This window comes from Macaca fascicularis, chromosome 15 (genome assembly GCF_037993035.2).
Source record: "Macaca fascicularis isolate 582-1 chromosome 15, T2T-MFA8v1.1".
Taxonomy (NCBI): Eukaryota; Metazoa; Chordata; class Mammalia; order Primates; family Cercopithecidae; genus Macaca; species Macaca fascicularis.
This window is the reverse complement of record NC_088389.1, coordinates 128,092,880-128,113,905: the sequence shown is the minus strand read 5'-3', so window position 1 is coordinate 128,113,905 and position 21,026 is coordinate 128,092,880. Positions and strand designations below refer to the sequence as shown.

The following is a 21,026-nucleotide window of genomic DNA, read 5'->3' as shown; positions in this document are numbered from 1 at the left end:
TGCAGTACACCAACAGGGCACACGTATGCCAAAGCTGCACGTTGTGCACATGTACCCTAGAACTTAAAGTATAATAATTTAAAAAAGAATTAAAAAAATAGAAAATGAGCATTAGCTTTTCAGATTCAGTCATACAAGTGGCAAGGAAGAAGGCAAATGAGAATGGGAGACCGATCACTTGGATTTGCCGCAGTCCTTCCTGCCTCACACTGTCACTTAAAAAATTTTTTTTCATTGGTCCTTAGGTGTATTGGGCCTAGTTCATCCTAGGCATGTGCTCGCGGCACATGAGCAGCTAGACTGTCTGCCTTTCCTGCTCACAAGTGTGTGCTGTACGTGCATCTCTTCAGTTTTTAAATGAAGCGTAACATAATGCATTAAAGTGCACAAGTCTTTGCTAGATGCCTCAAAGGATTTTTATGATTTATCCCCATGAAAGTACATTCAGATCAATCTATAGAATGTTCCCAGCATCTCAGAAACCTTCCCATTTCTCTGCTCTCTGTCAGTACTCTCTCCCAAGGTGACCGTTATTCTGATCTCTGTCCCCAAAGGTCAGTTTTGACTGTTCTTGGATTCCATTGACATGGACTTGTATGTTTGTATGTACGCTTCGTGGGCCTGCCTCCTTTGACTGACCTGAGAGAGCCGTCTTTGTCCCTGCGTGTGGCTGTAGCTCATCTGCTCTCTCCTGAACTCTGTCCCTCTACCCAGACCTGGTATTCATGGCGTTGTGAGAGCCCGAGTAGCACAGAGGTGGAGGTTTCCTGTTTCCGTTCATGGAGTGTCTTTTCCTCCTGGAAACCAGCCCCTCTGATTGCTTGCAGAGCTTGCCTGTGCACTGCCCTCTCCACACCAAGCTGCTACCAGAGGAATCTCTTGGGGACTTGTATGTTGGCTTTCAATGCTGTCAGCAGGAAGAATTTTCTTGAGCACGTCTTCATTTGGAGAGGATGGAGGAAGAGAGAGAGGGATGCTTTCGGGAAGGACATTTTTAGGCAAAGGAAAAAACAGCAACTGAAGGCGTCATTGGGAACTGGAGCCTGGAAGCCAGCCTTCTAGCAGAGATTTACATCATTCTTCTGCGTTCCTGCCCTTCGAGCAGCGTCAATTGAGGGCTCAAGGGCAAAAGAGACTCGCGGCAGCTCTGCTGTGCTGGGGCCGGGCAGCCTCCTCTGAGTCCACCCTGACGCCTGGGGAGTCTTCCTCCCCCAGACGGGGTGATGGGCTTTCCTTATCAAGGCTAGTGTGGCTTTCTTACAGAAACACGGCATGGCAGGACAAACCTGAGAGCAGTGAAAAAAGCTGATTCTTTTCAGGGGAGTCTTAAATGAAGATGAAATGGATTAGTTATTCTTACAAGTGTGGGCATGTAGGTAAGTCAGGGATCAAGTAGAAAAATGGAAAGTATGCAGTTAGCTCTGATGGTTTCCATCATCATCTTTCCTTTAGGTATCTGCTGACTCTGCCTTGTGTCTGCCGGGATAATGTCCCAGAATATTCAGCTAAGACCTAATCAGGGATCCTGTGTGCTCAAATGGAATAGTTTGTTAAGTTTAGTAGGTAATTTCTGTGTCCCCGGCCCTTGTTAGGGGCTTTGCGATGTATTATTTCAATTATTCTCCGCAGGATCTGGGAAGGTGGGTAGGATTATTCCCGTTTCGCACGTGAGTAAATGAAGGTTAGTAAGTAACGGGTAGGAAGAAGGAAGGCTGCTAGTCTAAACTAGGTCTCATATTCCAAAGGCCGCGTACCTTCCGCACGACCACGCTACCTTTTAAAATAACCCCTTGCTTTTCCGATGCACCAACCCTCTTGTGGTTCCTTGCCTTCATTCGCCTCCACACAGTGCTCCTCAGTGTGGATCCAGTGAGTGGCCGGTTGTAGAACATCCGAAAGCTGTACATACCTCCTCATTTATTCTGATTTTAGTTAGCTGTTGAAGCTGTACTGTAACACTGCACACATCTTTGCTAGATGGCTCAAAGGATCTGTGACATTTTATTTAACATATTTAAAATGTTAAAGCCATAGAGCCTAGTGGAAAAGATCTTCACGGATAATAAGGAGTCACTGGTTTCAGTCCTAATGTCACTACAAATCAAAACAAGGCATAAGGCTGGGCGTGGTGGCTCACGCCTGTAATCCCAGCACTTTGGGAGGCTGAGGTGGACGCGTGGCTTGAGCTCAGGAGTTCGAGACCAGCCTGGCCAACATGGCGAAACCCCATCTCTACAAAAAATATAAAAATTAGCTGGGTACGGTGGCGGGCTCCTGTAATCCCAGATACTTGGGAGGTTGAAGCAGGAGGATCATTTGAGCTCAAGAGGCAGAGGTTGCAGTGAGCCAAGATCGCACCATTGCACTCCAGCCTGGTTGATGGGAGTGAAACCCTGACTCGAAATAAAAAAAAAAGGCATAAGACTTTGAGTGGACGGTGACTGTCCAGTCCAGTCTTTTGGCTTCCCTGGGCCACACTGGAAGAGGAAGAATTGTCTTGGGCCACATATAAAATACACTAACACTAATGACAGCTGATAAGCTAAGAAAAAAAATCGCAAAAAAATCTCGTAATGTTTTAAGAAGTTTCTGAATTTGTGTTGGGCTGCGTTCAAAATCGTCTTGGGCGACATGTGGCCCACGCGTGGGCTATGGGTTGGACAAACTTAGTGTAGACCTAACGTCTGTGTGCCTCAGTTTACCTCATGTGTGAACTGAGGAAGTTGAAGTATGTGATTATTGATGTCCCCACCTGTTCTAAACACATGAGCTTCTGTGACCTGTTTGTTTTTGTAATTCTAATATGGGTGGAAAGTACAAATATTTATTAAAGGAGACTTAATTACCAAATGCAAATCCAGAGAAGTGGATAACATTGAGGCTTTCACAATTTTTTGAAGGAGATTTAAGTTCTTTACTTTCCCAAGTAAAGCTTCATTTTCCATTGCATTTCCCTGTCTGTCATCAGAAAAGGGTGTCTGTTCTTGGATAATTCACAGTGGAGCTGAGATCCCTTGAGGGTCTGGCAGGCTTTAATTTTGGATACATTGTTGTAAAATATTTGTCAGTAGCCAACTTCAGGTTCCCAACCCAAATATCAATCCCTCCTTATTCAGTAGATGAGTATGTCATACAAACTGTTCTAAATTATACCTGGTACTATTGAATAGTATCCGGATGATATTGAGCAACTCTGAAAATAAGAAATAAGATGCTCTTATGGCCTGATTACTTAAGAATGTGCTATACTTAAATAAACTGTTACTGAATCATTTTAGACCCAATAAAGACAAAACTGGCCACACAAGTGACTCAGGAGCATCTGTTATCAAGCATGGACTCAATCCGGAGAAGAGCTTCATGCAGGTGCATTATTTAAAGGTAAGCACCTCTCAGTTGCAGAGGCCAGTTGTGGTGCAGCGCTGTTTAGCTATCCAGCTAAACAATAATGATGAGTGACGTGACCGAGGCGAAAATACTGTAATGATATCTGAGGGTTCGGTAATTAAAGCACTTCATGCCCCCAGAAGGAGACCATGTTAGGAAAGACTGAATGAAAAAAGGCTGAAATACTCCCTGCCCTGTACCTCTGTTCTCCCTGCCTGAGGAGCAGAACTCTCACATTGCTCTCAGGTTCCAGCTGAAAGCCATGGGTGAGAAGAAAGTGTTTTTTGTTGTAAAGGCCTTTCCTGGTAGCTGGAGTAGAGAAGAGCCGGGTCTCTCTTCTCTTTTCGTCTGCGTTGGACAACGAGGCTTCATGTGAACCAAGTCCAAGCGGAAATGATGACAACATTAACAAAGGAGTTGAGAGCTGATTAATTTCCAAGCCAAGCCTTCCTGGTGAAAATGGAAAGGGCAGCCAGGGACGGGTAGGACAGCACATTCTAGATGCACAAGTGACTGTGGGTTGGGTAGGGCTGACTATGTAACCATATTTTTTACGAACTCATGGCAGGCCTCTTTTTCTGTCTCTTCTCTCTTTCTTCCAGGGCTACTTCCTTCTTCGGTTTCTTGCCGAAAGACTTGGAGATGAAACCTATTTTTCATTTTTAAGAAAATTTGTGCACGCATTTCATGGACAGCTGATCCTTTCCCAGGTAATTTGTGGATCCTCATGAGTCCGTGATGCATGATTGGAGGGGTATGGCACGTGAAGATTAGATTATGCCAGTATTAAAGAGTAGGGAAAAGATTTCCCACTTAATGCAGTGGGAAAAATAGGAAGTTAATGAAATGGACACAAAGAAAGTGGTTGCTTTAGGGAGGGTGATCTCTCTGTAGTTTTGAAATAAACCGTAACCCAAAGCTGTCTCGTACACAGTGATGTGGATAGTTTAAGTGACCTTAAACACAAACGTAAAACAGTCCTGCCGCCCCCTTTACCTGGACCTACCTTTGGAAGATTGCCACCTTCTTACCTTCTAGTTTCAGTTTGAATGCCACAGCCTCCAAGTCAGCCGGCTAAACAGATCTGCATCCAGGCCCACGCGTGCCACCCCTTTGCCTTTCCATAGCCCTCATTGTCATCGCCATTGTCTGTAATGATATTTTCATTAGGGGGCTATTTGTTTCTTTTCTCTCTCCTCCACTCTACGTATATGCCCAACAAGGCCAGACCATTCTATTTCACCAGTACTTAGCACGTGATTGGCACACAGTAGGTACTCCATAAATATCTGATCAATAGATTAATAACAAGATACACTGAAATATGCAGACAGCCTGGCCACAAAACTATCAGAGAGAGACCCTGTCAGCTCATCTGGGTTTGTGGCCAAGCAGCACGTAGCAAGGAAGTTAACAAGGAGTGGCAGGCTCTGAAAAACGACGCTCATAACTAATAGAAAATAGGCGATGCATCCTCAGCATAGGTTGGACTAGTGGAGCTTTTTCATGTTTGATCATTGTGCTCATATACAGCTGCGAGTCCCGTTATCTGCAAGGTTAGATGTAAAGGATGTGCACGTGTAATCTGAACACAGGTGGAAGAATCACATGAGCGTAGCAAGACCGACGGCTGTTCCTCTGTGTTCTTTTTATTCTTGTATTGGGTGTGGGGAAAATCCTCCCAAGCATGTATTTGGAAAGGCAATTCGAAAACTGGTTCAAAGTCTTACGTGCTTGGTTGACAGATTAGTACAAATTCCTGCTGCTTGAAGCCACTTCTCACCAAGAGGCTGCAGTGTCAAATACGTGCGTTGTATTTACCTTGGCTTTGGAGGTTTTGATTTTCACTTCCCATGGAACTCTTACTGCTCTCTGAACCAAACCGTTCAGTTCTTCATTTGCTTCTCTCTTTTTTGTTGGTTGGTGTTGTTGAAGACAGATTCTCACTCTGTCGCCCAGGCTGGAGTGCAGCGGTGTGATCTCAGCTCACTGCAACCTCCACCTCCTGGATTCAAGCGATTCTCCCGCCTCAGCCTCCCGAGTAGCTGGGATTACAGGCACGTGCCACCACGCCCAGCTAATTTTTGTGTTTCTAGTAGAGATGGGGTTTCAGCATGTTGGACAGGCTGGTCTCGAACTCCTGAACTCAGGTGATCTGCCCACCTTGGCCTCACAAAGTCCTGGGATTACAGGTGTGAGCCACCAGACCCAGCCTGTTTATCTGTTTTGAACAACTTCATTGTTTCTTCATAGCAACTTTATTGAGATAAAATTCACATACCATAAAGTTAACCCTTTGAAAGTCTACAAGTCAGTGGTCTTTGGTATGTTCACAAGACTGTTCAACCATCATCATTATCTAATTTTAGTACATATTCACCAAACCCAGAAGAAATCATTAGCTGTCATTTCCCCATTTCTACTCCCCCAGCCCTACATAACCACTAATCTGCTTTCTCTCTCTATGGATTGGCCTGTTCTGGACATTTCACATAAAATAATCATATGCTTTGACCTTTTGTGCCTGGCCTTCTTAACATAATGTTTTCAAGGTTCATGTAGCATGTATCAGTACTTCCTTTTTTTATTTTAATTTTCATTTAATTGTGATAAAATACACAAAACAAAATTTACCATTTTAGCCATTTTTAAGTTCACAGTTCAGTGGCATTAAGTACATTCATATTTTTGTGCAATCATTACCACCGTCCATCTCCCGTACTATTAATATTTCATCATGATAGCCGTCCATTCTTTCCTCCCCCAGCCCCGGCAACCGCCATTCTACTTTCTGTCTGTCTGAGTTTGACTCCTCTAGGTACCTCATGTAAGTGGAACCACACAATATCTGTGCTTTTGTGTGTGGCTGACTTCACTTAGCACAGTGTCTTCAGGGGTCACCAGGTTGCACATGTACCAGAACTTCTTCCCTTCTTAAAGCTGAATGCTCCATTGCATGCATATACCACATTTTGTTCACCCGTTAATTCCTTCATGAACATTTGCATTTTTTTCATCTTTTGGCCATTGTGCATAATGCTGCTATGACCATTAGTGTATAAAATATCTGTTCAAGTCCCTGCTTTCAGTTATTTTCAGTATATTCCCAGAAGTGGATTGCTGGCTTATACAATAATTCTATGTTTAGCTTTTTGAAGAATTGCCATACTGTTTCCATACTGACTGGGCCATTTTACATTCCCACCAGAAATGCACAAGGCTTCCAGTTTCTTCACACACTTGCCAACACCTAATGCCCTCTGGATTTTTTTATTATTGCCATCCGAGTGGGTGTGAAATTATAGCTCATGATGGTTTTGAGTTGCATTCTGTGATGGCTAATGATTTTGAGCATTTTTTATGTGCTCATGGGCCATTTCTTCTTTGGAGAAATGTTTGTTCAGATTATTTGCTGATTTTAAAATTTTGATTATTTGTCTCTTGTTCTTGAGTTTTCAGAGGACTTCATTTATTTTGGATGTAAGTCCCTTATCAGAGATACGATTTTCAAATATTTTGTTTTATTTTATGTTTTGTGTTTTTCCTCTCTTGATGGTGTCCTTTATAGCACAAAAGTTTTTAATTTTGATGAGTCCAATGTATCTGTTTTCTCTTTGGTTTATTGTGCTTTAAGTGTCATAACTAAGAAACTGGCTTAATTAAAGGTCACAAAGATTCACTCCTATTTTTTTTTCTAAGAGTTTTATTGCATTAGCTCTTATATTTAGTTTTCTGATCTGTTTTGAATTATTTATTTATTTATTTATTTATTTATTTATTTATTTATTTATTTTGAGACAGAGTCTCGCTCTGTCACCCAGGCTGGAGTGAGTGGCGCGATCTCGGCTCACTGCAGGCTCCACCTCCTGGATTCACGCTGTTCTCCTGCCTCAGCCTCCCGAGTAGCTGGGACTACAGGCGCCGCCACCATGCCCGGCTAGTTTTTTATATTTTTAGTAGAGACAGGGTTTCACCGTGTTAGCCAAGATGGTCTCGATCTCCCGACCTCGTGATCCGCCCGCCTCGGCCTCCCAAAATGCTGGGATTACAGGCTTGATGAATTAATTTTTATATATGTTGTGAGGATTACAGTCCAACTCCTTTTTTTTGCATGCGAATATCCAGTTGTCCCATAAACCATTTGTTAAAAAGACTGTTCTTTCCCTCCATTGAATTGCCTTGTACCCTTGCCAAAAATTAGTTGACCATTAATGTAAGCATTTACTTCTAGACTCCCAATTTGATTCCATTAATCATTATTTCTATTCTTGTGCTAGTATCATATTGTCTTGATTACTGTAGCTTTGTATTAAGTTTGGAAATTATTGCTTTTCCAACTGGCATATACTCATTATAAAAAATTATAAGCAATGCAGAAAAATACAAAGAATGTGAAACATTACTCAAAATCCCACCACCCAGAAATACCTATAATTAATATTGTGTGAATGACATTCCAGAAATCATACTATTTATCCCTCAATGTTTATATGTTATACATGATGTATATACATGTATGTGTGTATATATGTATATATGGTATATGCATGTATACAGACATTGATGTCACTGGACAGAAATAATTTTATAAAAATAGGAATACATTATATGTGCGTTTTAATGAAATGTTTTAAATTTTCTCTTACTTGAATTTAATGAATGAAAAAGCAACTAAAGTAGAGATAACTTCCCAAACTTAAGATAAATGTAAGAACGATTATTTTCTAAAAGAATTTTCTATGGTTAAGAAACATAATTATAAAAGAATTAGGAGGTTGAAATTATTTTTTCCCTTTACTTATATCATTTTTAGAAAACATCAGTTTATTCACTACTGTAAAAGATGAGGAATTGGCCGGGCACGATGGCTTATGCCTGTAATCCTAGGATTTTGGGAGGCCGAAGCAGATAGATCATGAGGTCAGGAGTTCGAGACCAGCCTGGCTAACATGGTGAAACCCCGTCTCTATGAAAAATACAAAAATTAGCCGGGCGTGGTGGCAAGCGCCTGTAATCCCAGCTACTCAAGAGGCTGAGGCAGGAGAATAGCTTGAACCCAGGAGGTGGAGGTTGCAGAGAGGCAAGATCATGCCATTGCACTCCAACCTGGGACAGAACAAGACTCCGTCTCAGGGAAAGGAAAAAAAAAAAAAAAAGATGAGGAATTACATAGTTATGTACTTTACTTTCCCCTTAATTCTAAATTTTTCTTAATTATTATTTTTATATATTAAGGTTTACTTCATTTACAAAATGTACTATGACAATGATTTTCACAGTTGTGTAATCTTGGCTTGTTAAAGGATTTCAGTATTTACCACCAGTTATTTTACCTTTTTTTCATGAATATTTTATTTTGATTGAGCTCTTTGCTGGCTGAATTTCATTATCAAATTTGTGTTCAAGTTGCAGACTCACAGGCTCTATGATTTCTGAGTTCTTACTGCCTAAGAATGCTTGCCTGTTGTCTTTATATTTGAATTATAAACTGACTGGACATAATATTCTTGGGTTATATTATCCTGCCCTCAAAACTTTTAGACATGGCTCAGTTGCTTTCTGGCATTGAATCCTGCTGTGGAAACTTTTGCAGTCAATCTACTTTTTCCCCTTTATACCTCTTAAATGACAGAAGAATTTTTTCCCTGTCTTTGAAGTTTAGAAATTTTATCAGGAAATGGCTTGACGTCTATGGTTTTCTATCCTTTTTCCCCCTGGAAAAATAGTGTGCATTTTAATTTTAGTCCTAAATTCTATTCTTTCTTCTTTCAATGAGTATGTCTTCATTGTATTTTTGAATTCATTTTCCCCCTTGCAAGGTTCTGGATTTCAAGGTTACCAGTTATCCTTGTGTTATATCATCTTTGTCCTCTATACCTATTATTTTCCAGTTGTGTTTATCTTTTTCTTCTTCATGACCTGTATTAATCCCAAGCAACCCCTTTATTATTAGTGTTATTTTCCTTAATGTCTGTTCTTTTCCATGCTGTTTCTATTTTATTAGTGCTCCTGTACTGGTCCTTAATGTATTGCCTTTGCCATGAAATCGCTATGTTCATCTCATTTTGTTGTTTTGTCAACTTATCTTTGAGCTTTCATTTTACCAAATTTATGTTCTTATTTTTTCAGTAGTTGTTAATTTATTTTATAGTGTAAAGTATTCATGGAGCATTTTCTTCTATTCCTTGGATTACGTTTTCTTCAAGGCGGGATTCCTTGTCTTTTATGTGTCGTGCTGCTTTCTCTCTCTCTGTGAGTTGTTGTTGTGTTAGTTTGCATGGTTGCCATACGTTGCTTTTTGCTCATTCTCAGCTTGGGTAGCACTCTCCTGACCTTTCGTTTATTCTCATATGTATTGGAACATTATCTTTGATTCCTTTTCCAACTTACCCTATGCCTGTTTTTCTCTCCCTCTGAGCTACAGTTTGGAACTTGGATGTTATGTATAGAGGGGAGGAGGAGAGAAGCTCCACTGGAGTTGTATACGGCCTTTGTTGGGAAAATTTGGCTGGGCTGCTCTTGAAAACTTGTTAAATGTCCCCTGCCAAGATTCTTGTGACCTAACATGGGTGTAGCTTTTTCCCACTGCAGGTGTCCCCTCAATTAATGTTGTTCCTGCAGTTTAGGTGACAGCCCTAGAACGTGAGCAGCTCACCAGAGAGTCATCCTCAGTTGTTTATTCCCCACGTTTTGCTTGTCTCTTGCCAGCAAACACTTCCAGCCCCTCCACAGGCAAAGAAGAAAGATAAAGATATTCCTGTTTTTCCCCAAATGTGTGGCTATTTGTGAGAATTCGCAGGGTCTGTGCGTTCATCAGTGCTGCTACTGCTAAGCATGAGGCTGGGGGTCGCTGCAGAGGGAGAGTTAGAAGCTGTGTTTGAATCTCAGATTTCTTTCTTAGTTGTGTCTGTTTGAAGTTCATCCCATGAGGCTGTCCTTGTTTGAATGCTGCTGGTTAAGTTTTTAATTACTTTAATGATTTGTGTTTTTGTGTAAATTGCTAGTTAGTTATTGATGATGAAGGTCTATGGTCCAGTTTCTTTACTTGGAAGTCCCTAAAGTTCTTCCTTTTCCAATTTACATCTTAATCTTTTCCCTTCCAAATGCTCTCCCTGTCCAGCATTTCAATATTATCATCTTTCTTTTGTTTTTTTTTTTTGAGACGGAGTCTCACTCTGTCACCCAGACTGGAGTGCAGTGGTGCTACCTCGGCTCACTGCGAGCTCCGCCTCCCAGGTTCCTGCCATTCTCCTGCCTCAGCCTCCCAAGTAGCTGGGACTACAGGTGCCGCCACCGCGCCTGACTAATTTTTTTTATTTTTTTAGTAGAGATGGGGTTCCACCGTGTTAGCCAGGATGGTCTCGATCTCCTGGCTTCATGATCCGCCCGCCTTGGCTTCCCAAAGTGCTGGGATTACAGGCGTGAGCCACGGCGTCCGGCCAATATTACCATCTTTCTAGCCCCCACAAAAGCCCTCTCTTGAGTGTTAACAATGACTTCTTCCTGACAATTTCATTTCTTCTCAGTGCTTATCCTGCCAATCCTATCCTTCCTTCAATATTTTGTTTTGCCTCTACTACCTCCTACTCCTTCCCCATGAACATGATAATTACTCATAAAATACTTGACAGAAATTGCTAGCCCCATGTAATAGTCAAGCCGGTGTTGGTTTATCCAGTAGAATCTACATGTACCTGCTTTCTGTTGAATGCTTTCACCAGGACTAAAAAATAGTTACCAAATTAGCCATGTGCCAAAATCAGTGTTAGTTTTTAAAAATGTGTAGTGCTTAATTTAGTGTTATTAGGTGTTAATCAAAATAAGCTGTATGCGACGGACCTGACTGGCATATAGATTATTAGGAGAGTAGGAAATGAAAAAAATTCTGAAGGAATGTATTTTCTGACTGGAGTGTGGGCTTATAACCATTGCCAAGGGTCCAGATAGAATTTCATCCCCTTCATAGATTCAAAAAATTCTATTGTTTTATCAATAGATTTTGGGGAGTGGGGGTAGGCTTTGGTTTTAGTTTGTTTTCAGGCCTACTGCAGAGGTGACAAACTGGGGCCCCTCCTATTTGTTGCTAGCTAACTTTGTCAAATGATTCTAGAATCAGCTGTGAAAAATGTCCTCCTTGTTCGAATAGGATCTGTAAGTTGCTTTCACAAAACTGCCAATACGCTGAAGGAAAGAAAGAAGACAGATGAAAGAATCGAAAAGAGGTGGTGCAGGAAGGAATAATCATAAGAGACATTTTTCTTTTTATTTTCTGGTGCTGTAGAAAGTGGAAAAAGCTGTCATAAGTCAACTCTAGAGGTATGTGCCAATTTATGAAAAGAAACAGGAACACTGGCGTTTCGTGGTTAAAGACGGAATCTATGGCAGGAGTCAGAAGGGCCAGTGGGTTAATTCCATGGATAGATGGTACGGAGACTGCTTGGATGAGACCTGCTGTCTTGAATGGGGTGAAGCACAGAACAGAAGAATATCGAACGCTGTAGAAAGACATTCCCATAGCCTGTGGGAATGCAGGCCCCATGTCTTAGAGATCTGGGCCTGTCATCCCCAGCAACGCTGGCAGCTCATGGCTCTGTTGCCTACAGGCCTGAGCTCTGAGGTGGGAAGAGTCAGGCGCTCCAGGATCGCAGCCCACTGGAAGCAGGACAACCATCTTCCTTCAGCACGAAGCAGGGTTCCCGGGGCCTCCTGCGCTTACCCTGAACTCAACACCCAATTCTGGATACCTGTGCTCTGCAGTCCTGTACAGAAGGATCCGATTGATTGGAAAATGCAAAAGGGCAGAATTAAGGTTAACTCTGAATTTCCTGCTTCTCATGCAATTACATTCCCCCCGTTGCCATTGAATTAATGTAATTTCCCCCATATAATTGAGCATAAATTACCAGGCAAATATAGGATACATTAGTATGGGCTACAAGGAGATAATGAAGTAAAATTAGTAAAAAGTTATCATTACAAGTCCTTGGATTTTTTTTTTTTTTTTTTTTTTCCCGAGACGGAGTCTCGCATTGTTGCCTGGGCTGGAGTGCAATGGCGCGATCTCAGCTCACTGCAACCTCCGCCTCCTGGGTTCACACAATTCTCCTGCCTCAGCCTCCCAAGTAGCTGGTATTACAGGTGCACCCACCACACCCAGCTAATTTTTTGTATTTTTAGTAGAGATGGGGTTTCACTACGTTGGCCAGGCTGGTCTCGAACTCCTGACCTCATGGTCTGCTCACCTGGGTCTCCCAAAATGCTGGAATTGCAGGCGTGAGCTGCTGTGCCCGGCCCCTACAAGGACTTGGATTTTTAAGAATCAAAAATCCTATCCACAAGCCAGAGAGAAATTAATCTACAGAGTTATCTATTAAGATATTAAATTTATAAAAAATATATTAGATTGTGATAAATAAATGTCTAAATGTTTTTGCAAAATAATTTTTAAATAATAAGAATGATAACTCTAAGAACCTCAAGCAAAAATACTTCTTTGCGTTCTAAATACTGCTCTTGTCTCCTTTGGTACTTTCTCTGTATATGCAAGTGCAAGGAACGACTTCAGTTGTGAGGCATCCGTCAGTTTGGGGTTGTCCCCCCACTCCCATTTTCTTCGCGTGGTCCATTTTTTTAAACATTAGTTTTATTACTGTTTGTATTGTTAATTCACGTCAAACAGCAATAAACAAAGTCTCAGAAGAACAGACATTGCAAGAAATAAATATTTCATTAATGCTCTTAATAGGGAGACTTTGTCTCTGGAAGAAACAGACTGTGATCACCCGTGAACACGTAGAAACAGGACCGCCAGCTTCACTAGTGTAGCGATATTTCTATGTGATGATAGAGGAAGAACACCTCGTCATACAAATGGGTTGCAGATTTCCATTCCTCTGTAATTCTGTCTGTTCTGTAACACGAAGATCTGTGCTACTGCTTCCATCTCGCAGATAATGGGCGTCATCAGAGTCCTGTGTGGCATCTGTATCTACAGACGTGGTTCTATCGGGAGGCTTCAGTCTGCAGTTAAATGGGTGTCATCAGAGTCTTGTGGCGTCTGTATCTACAGACATGGTTCTATCGGGAGGCTTCAGTCTGCAGTTAAATGGGTGTCATCAGAGTCTTGTGGAGTCTGTATCTGCAGACGTGGTTCTATCAGGAGGGCCTAGTCTGGAGTGACTCTTGTCTGTCATCTTTGGGCAGACCCATTTTAAAAGATTATTTTCTATTGATTAAAAGAAAAACTTCAAGTATAGATCTTACTTGTTACTCAATATCATCAAGTTCCAAGAAAGTTAAATATTGTTCTTGTTTGTTTCATGTTCTGTATTTATCCAAGGTATATCTTATTAAATTTTCAGATGAGGAAAGGTTGACACTAGGATTACACACTTAGCAAATAAACATACAGAACAGAAAAATCAGTACAATTCAAATTTCAGTTAAATAGCAAATAATTTTTTAATGTAATTATGCCCCCAGTTTTACTGGGCATCTCTTCTTATCTGACAGCCCTAGTTAAGAACAAATCAAGATTCCAGAATTAAATGGGCTGGAAAAGGGGTCACAGTACTCACAGTACAAGTTAAATATAAATGAACATTTTCATATTTGAATTTTTTAGGTCTTTATGGTTTTGTGGTTATGTTTTAAGAGTCTTTATCTTTTAGAGATATTTACTAAAACCTTTATTGATGAAATTATGTAATGTTGGGGACTTCCTTCTAAATAACAAAGGAAGAGGGAAAGGGGATAGGGCGGGATGGGCTGGGCATTGGTGGGTATGTGAAGGTTTCGTCTACTTCTGATTGTGCTTGAAATTTTCCATAGTAAAGGAAAATAAAATGTGTGTGTGTGTGTAAGCCATGCCTTTAGGTCTAAAAAGCTTATCATCTAAACATCTGAAATGTCTGGTAACCAAGGACTTGTACAAGGGCGTGAGAAGAGGCTGCAGGTGGAGGCAGCGGCTTGTGAGCCATGCTTGGAGTTGTGGACTTCTTTGTTCCTTGACGGCATATTTATCGTCTCGGTATTTATCTCTACCATTTGGTAGAGCAATGCAAGAGAGTTGCAGTTCGTTCCCAGCCTCTAGGAGTCCAGGCATCTCTAGGAAAGGTTCAGGAATCGCAGGCGATGGGGCAGTAGAGAGGGATAATGCTTCACTTGATGGCCAGCCTTTTGAAAATGGCTAAACACAAAACAGAATAGACTGTTGGATTAGGTCAGAATAACAAACAGTCCACTTTTTAACATGTTCTTGGTTTTCACAAAACAAATCTCTTTCGATGATTCGATTGAAACCCTGGGAAATTAATAAATCGAGTCTCTAGTCTATTAAGTCAGCATGGGTCTCGCTTCTCTAGCAGGTGAGCTGCCCGTAGCTGGGAGTCCTCAGCCCCTGGCATGGTTCCAGGCAGAGTTATTTATTGATGGACATCTTTAATGGTTTGTTTTTTTAATCCCAGGATTTCCTTCAAATGCTACTGGAGAACATCCCAGAAGAAAAAAGGTAAGGACCATTTAGGAATTAAGAGCCCGGTTTTAATGTTGAAAATGACATTGCCACTGCTTGGCTTGTCACAGCCTAGAAAGCTCAGTGTTTCTGTGGAATAGCGGCAGGGACCTCGTTCTGCCAGTGGGAGTACAGGGTCCTCAGCCAGACTTTGGGACGAGCCCCGGTGGATATTGGGAGCCAGTGTGCGCGACCGAAGATCCCCAAAGTCAGGCCCCAGAAGTGGGATGGGAGGCAAGCCAAGCACAGTCTGTGGCCTTCGCTGCTGTGGAGAGAATGGAGGAGAGGAAGGTTCGGAAACTCAGGGTAGCTCCAGTTAATGTGGCTTAATACAGGGAAATACTATGTAATTAAAAGCAACAATGTGTAGTATAGTAGTAAGAGCTTGGGATATAAACTCAGGCTGTCCTAGATTTTAAACCCAGCTCTGCCACTTCTTTTGTTTTTTGAGATGGAGTATCACTCTGTCACCTAGGATAGAGTGTGGTGGCACGATCTCAGTTCACTGCAAGCTCCGCCTCCCAGGTTCAGGTGATTCTCCTGCCTCAGCCTCCCAAGTAGCTGGGACTACAGGCACCCACCATGCCCGGCTAATTTTTGTATTTTTAGTAGAGTCAGGGTTTCACCATGTTGGCCAGGCTGGTCTTGAACTCCTAACCTCAGGTGATCCGTCCACCTTGGCTTCCCAAAGTGCTGGGATTACCACACCTTGCTAATGTTTGTATTTTTAGTAGAGTTGGGGTTTCGCCATGTTGGCCAGGCTGGTTTCGAACTCCTGGCCTCAAGTGATCCACCTGCCTTGGCCTCCCGAAGTGCTGGGATTGCCACCTCTTAACTATGACATTTGGAGCAAGTCACATAATCCCTCTAAATTTTAGTTTTTTAACCTATCATCTAGCAGGGTTTTCGAAAGGATTAAAGGAGCTAGCATATGTATTTAAAGTAGGTGTTCAATTAATGATTGGTGTAGATACTATAATCATCTGTGTTTCAGGCACTGGATCCAGGATGTAGATCCAGTAATCATTTAACTCTTAGTACAGTTCTGTTCAGCATCGTCATGGTGGTGATTATTATAGGCCAGCAGTGAAGTGAGCACATGCAGGCAGTCATTTAATCCTCAAAACAACACTGTTTGGTCCATGATGTTTTTATCCTGATTATACCAAAAAGAGGACCAAGATACTGAGCGGCTGAGTAAGCTGCCCAGGATCTCACAGCTGTTTGCGGCAGGCTGGGATTTTAGCCCAAGCAGTCTGGCTCTAGAACCTATCTCTTATCTACTATGTTACAAATGGGGAAACTGAGACTCCAAGATCCCTCAGCAAGCAAAACAGCATAGATGGAATGAGGCCTGTCTGGATCTGGCCGGTGTGTTTTCAGTACACGGCTCAGCACCAGCTCACCGCCCTGGAAGGAAGGAGATTCTCATTTTTGTAGGAATCCAGTTTTAGGCTGGCTGGCCACCAAGAGGGTTTGCAGAAGGGTCTTAGGACCAATGTTTGGGGTTAAATACGTTCATTCCAACCCTCTCCTAATTTCCTATCTTGATTTAGGTGTTAAAAAGTGAATACCCTGAAACATAATTTCTTTTTTCTTTTTTGAAACGGAGTCTCACTCTGTCGCCCAGGCTGGAGTGCAGTGGCGTGATCTCGGCTCACTGCAAGCTCCGCCTCCCAGGTTCACACCATTCTTCTGCCTCAGCCTCCCAAGTAACCGGGACTATAGGCGCCCACCAACATGCCCGGCTAATTTTTTGTATTTTTAGTAGAGACAGGGTTTCACCGTGTTAACCAGGATGGTCTCAATCTCCTGACCTCGTGATCTGCCCACCTTAGCCTCCCAAAGTGTTGGGATTACAGGCATGAGCCACTGCGCCCGGCCAACATAATTTCTAATAGCAAAATTGGTATTCAAACATTAAACGGAGGCATCTTGAGAAATTAAACATTTCTTTGAAGAAGAGTTAACATTGCTTGCCTCATTTCTGACCCACAGTTTTAACTACGTTTTTATGCATGGAACAGATTTCCAAGTGTGGAAATGAATTCTTTGACACGGACATAGACTTAGATTCATACAAGGCCAGTGACCTCCATGTCCGTGAGCCTGTCTTATAGGCGGTGTGAATTGGGTGTCTCCAGGGTGCAGCGTCAGGGCTTATGCTACCAGACTGGGTGCTGGAGATGACGTGCAGATTCAGGAGAGGATTCGGGGCTCACGAGGAGATGACGTGCAGATTCAGGAGAGGATCTGGGGCTCATGAGGAGATGATGTGCAGATTCAGGAGAGGATCCGGGGCTCATGAGGAGATGACGTGCAGATTCAGGAGAGGATCCGGGGCTCATGAGGAGATGACGTGCAGATTCAGGAGAGGATTCAGGGCTCTTGAGGATGTGGAAGTTTTGTTCCAAGCATTGGATTTTTGCTTGGCTTTTTCTGTGTAAACTTCTCTTTCACCTTCCATTCAGAATGGCTGCAAATTCTTTCTTCAATAGTGGAAGTATTATTGTTAGTCAGGATTTTCAATACTTAATAGGGGTCTGTATTTGTGGTGCATGTGGTATTTTGGTGCATGCATACCACGTGGAATGACCAGACCAGGGCAGCTGGGACATCAGTCACCCCAGACATCCACCCCTTTTTTACGTTGGGAACATTTCACTTCCTCTCTTCCAGCAGTTTTGAACAATGCAGCAAAGTCTTATTAGCTTTAAACACCCGACTGTACTATCAAACACTAGATCTTGCTTTACTAACTGTGTTTTTCTGCCCACACACACACATAAAGCAAGCCGGTGCATCATATAGGATTAACATACCCATAGTTGATAAATTTCTTTGTTTCTACCTTTTCATGTTCATGCCTTCTGATACTGAAGAAATCTTATCCGGGAGATAGCGTGGGGCCGTAGAAATTGGCCAAGATTTCTAAGGCCCCACGCAGTCTCTCTGGATAAAACTTTGTCTAAGTGTTTCAGGAGGCTGCTCAAAGGAAATGTGGCTTGTTTTGGGAGGTCTGAAATGTTTTCAGATTTACTGTCTTGGAAAAAAGGAAAAAAACCAGACATATGGGATTTCTTCATGCAGAAATCCCATCACATGTGGCTGTTAAGATCAAGAAGATAGTTTCCCTGCAGGGCGTATTTTTTCCTTTTCCTCGTACCTACCCCAGAATAACTTTTCAGGTCCTCTGACAGAATGAAGCATTTTCCTTAGGAACTAACGCAGAGAAAACAAGAAAATTAATAGAAATGGTTACTACTTTCTTATGCTGTTACCGAAGTCTGTTTCTGAGTGGTGACTATGTATTCTTTCAAAAGAACTTCTTAGGGCATAAATATAACAATTTTCACTGAAGCAACAAAGTGCATTTTTGGTATTGGAGGCCTTCTCTCTTTTAATCCTCTTCCTAATAAGGTTATGGAGTTCATCTGGATGCCCCTAAGCCCTCTGGCTCTGGGGGAACCTGGACTGTATCATTGTGAATATTTATGGAGGCTGCACACGGAGCCCACAAAGAGACTTTTGTTGTTGTAATTGTGGAACTTAAGAGCAGTGTCCCTGTCTTAATGGCAGCCCCCAGTCACCAATCACACACCTTTTGATAGGACACCTCTCCCGGTTAGGATCATGTTTTTCCAGCAGGCTTAAGCTTCTTTTTAAAACAATCTCCTTAAAAGCTAAGGAGATTTCTCTTTTACAACGAATCGATTTCAGCAGGTATACCAGAATATATTTTGAAATTAAAAATCTTTTTGCCTGCTAACTAATCTCAGAATCTAGTTCAGCTATTAAAACAGACTGTTTACCCTATTAGTTATGCGACATATTGTACCAATTTTATCTAGGTCTCCAAAGGCCCCACACCTACCCCCCGGAGCCTCTAATCTTTGGCCTCTGTTGCAAACTGATCCTTGGGTACATCTGTTAGGCACGTGAGCCGTTCTGCTGAGGCAGGGTTTTTCAGATTAGACCAGTCCGTCAATGTTCAGGGGCCAGCATTCTCCAGGCCTTAGTGCCTTTGCATTGTTCCCTTGCTTTGGTTTACTCCACATTCTCTATTGAGCATCTCCCATACCAGGCTTTGGGCCGCACACGGGGCAACGGAGAGGAATAAATCCCAGGAGTAGCCCTAGGAGGCTCCTAGCCGACTACCGAAGACGAAACAGAAACAAGTCGTTATGACTCCGTGTAGGAAGTGCTCTGCTGAGGTTCAGAGTCCTGGGGACATATAGAGGGTCTCAACAGTCCCAGCTTTGAGCCTTCAGGCACCTGTACCTCTAACGGGTTTAAGGAAGGCAGCACCGTCACAGATTGGAAAGACATCTGCCAAGGGCAGAGTGGCAGAGACAGGGGTGGACAGGACTGGAGAAGGGCAGAGTGGCAGAGAGATGGGGGTGGACGGGACGGGAAGCCAGGACAGCGATTAGAAACCAATAGAGCAGTTCAGTCAAGAGACCTGGAGGGCTGGAGCTGTGGCAGGGGCGGTGACGGTGGTGGCTGGAGCTGTGGCGGGGCGGTGACGGCGGTGGCTGGAGCTGTGGCGGGGCGGTGACGGCGGTGGCTGGAGCTGTGGCGGGGCGGTGACGGCGGTGGCTGGAGCTGTGGCGGGGCGGTGACGGCGGTGGCTGGAGCTGTGGCGGGGCGGTGACGGCGGTGGCTGGAGCTGTGGCGGGGCGGTGACGGCGGTGGCTGGAGCTGTGGCGGGGCGGTGACGGCGGTGGCTGGAGCTGTGGCGGGGCGGTGACGGCGGTGGCTGGAGCTGTGGCGGGGCGGTGACGGCGGTGGCTGGAGCTGTGGCGGGGCGGTGACGGCGGTGGCTGGAGCTGTGGCGGGGCGGTGATGGTGGTGGTGGGTTTGAGAGTAATGAATGGCCAAGGCATTCTTTAGAGTTGCCACAGATAAGACTTGGTTGACTGGTTGTGAAAGTTGAGTCTGACCTTTTTTTCTTTGTCACTAAGTCACACTCTGAAGTCGCAATGGAAATGCAGGAGGGCAGGTGTTTGGGGAGTCTGGATGGGGCAGAGGGAGTGGAAAGGGTGAGCATTTGAAGGCAGAAAGATGCTGTCAGATAAAACTAAAAGTGGTCAGAAGAAACCCCAGACAAACCCTGAGCAGCCGCCTCTCCTGGTGGAAGAGCCCGTGGAGCGCCGTACGCCGGTGTCCTTGTGCCTTGTGTTCAGTGTCAGTAAGAGCTCCACTTCTTTCCTTGCCCATCAGTTACTGTGTGTGTGTGTGCATGTTCCTGTGTTCGTTTTAATCTAATACTGTTTCTCCCCCACGGAGCTACACAGTACTCGTTTTATAAGTGTGACCTCAGCAATCTTTATTATCTACCCAAGCACAAATGACTTGTTTTGATCAAGAAAATAAATCGGCTGGGCACCATGGCTCATGCCTGTAATCCCAGCACTTTGGGAGGCCAAGGCGGGCAGATCACTTAGAGCTCAGGAGTTGGAGACCAGCCTGGTCAACATGGTAAAATCCCATCTCTCCAAGAAATACAAAAAATTAGCCTGCATGGTGGTACGTGTCTGTAGTCTAGCACTCGGGAGGCTGAGGTTGGAGGATGGCTTGAGCCCAGGAGTTTGAGGCTGCAATGAGCTGAGATTGCACCACTGCACGCCAGCCTGGGAGACAGAGTGAGACCCTGTCTCAAACAAACAAACAAACAAACAAACAAAGGAAGAAAATAAGTGACTGTGCACAGCTTTGAGATCCACCCACATGTAGAGAGGGAATTTAAACGTGTAAACTAACTAAATGTAAACATCGACGCAGATGTAAACTGAATTCCAGAAAAGGGCATTTTTCCATTCCAGACCCTGAGCTCTGCAGTTCCCGCTGCCTGACCTCTATCTGGTTGCACTTCCAAGTTCTTTAAGTCTGTCCTTTAGTTCCTGTGAAAATTGCTTCCCCTCAGAGGCACTGACTGTGATCTTTAGGATCTCGGGAGCTGACGACAGGAGCCAAGAGCGCTGAAGACATTTCTGTTCATCAGCAACACGTCGACAGGCACAAGTAGCCGGTCCGTCCAGTCATCCCGTTCTCGTCACCCCACCTTGGAAATCAGCTGAGCGAGTAAACAGGCATGGGCAACACCGTCTTCACACAAGCCTGTTGG

General features: G+C 43.4%; 1 protein-coding gene across 50 annotated transcripts in view; it reads left to right on the top strand.

The window, feature by feature from the left end:
• The window catches only part of AOPEP (aminopeptidase O (putative)), a 365,171-nt gene that overhangs the window by 229,189 nt on the left and 114,956 nt on the right, over positions 1–21,026 (top strand). For all 50 annotated transcript variants that reach the window (XR_012424986.1, XR_012424985.1, XR_012424981.1 and 47 more), the window contains 3 exons: positions 3,279–3,381; positions 3,990–4,097; positions 14,853–14,896. Coding sequence is in view for 16 of the 50 variants with exons in the window: in XM_074018015.1 (XP_073874116.1) it covers positions 3,279–3,381; positions 3,990–4,097; positions 14,853–14,896 (255 nt within the window). In the remaining 34 variants the exon portion in view is untranslated. The remainder of the gene's footprint in view (positions 1–3,278; positions 3,382–3,989; positions 4,098–14,852; positions 14,897–21,026) is intronic.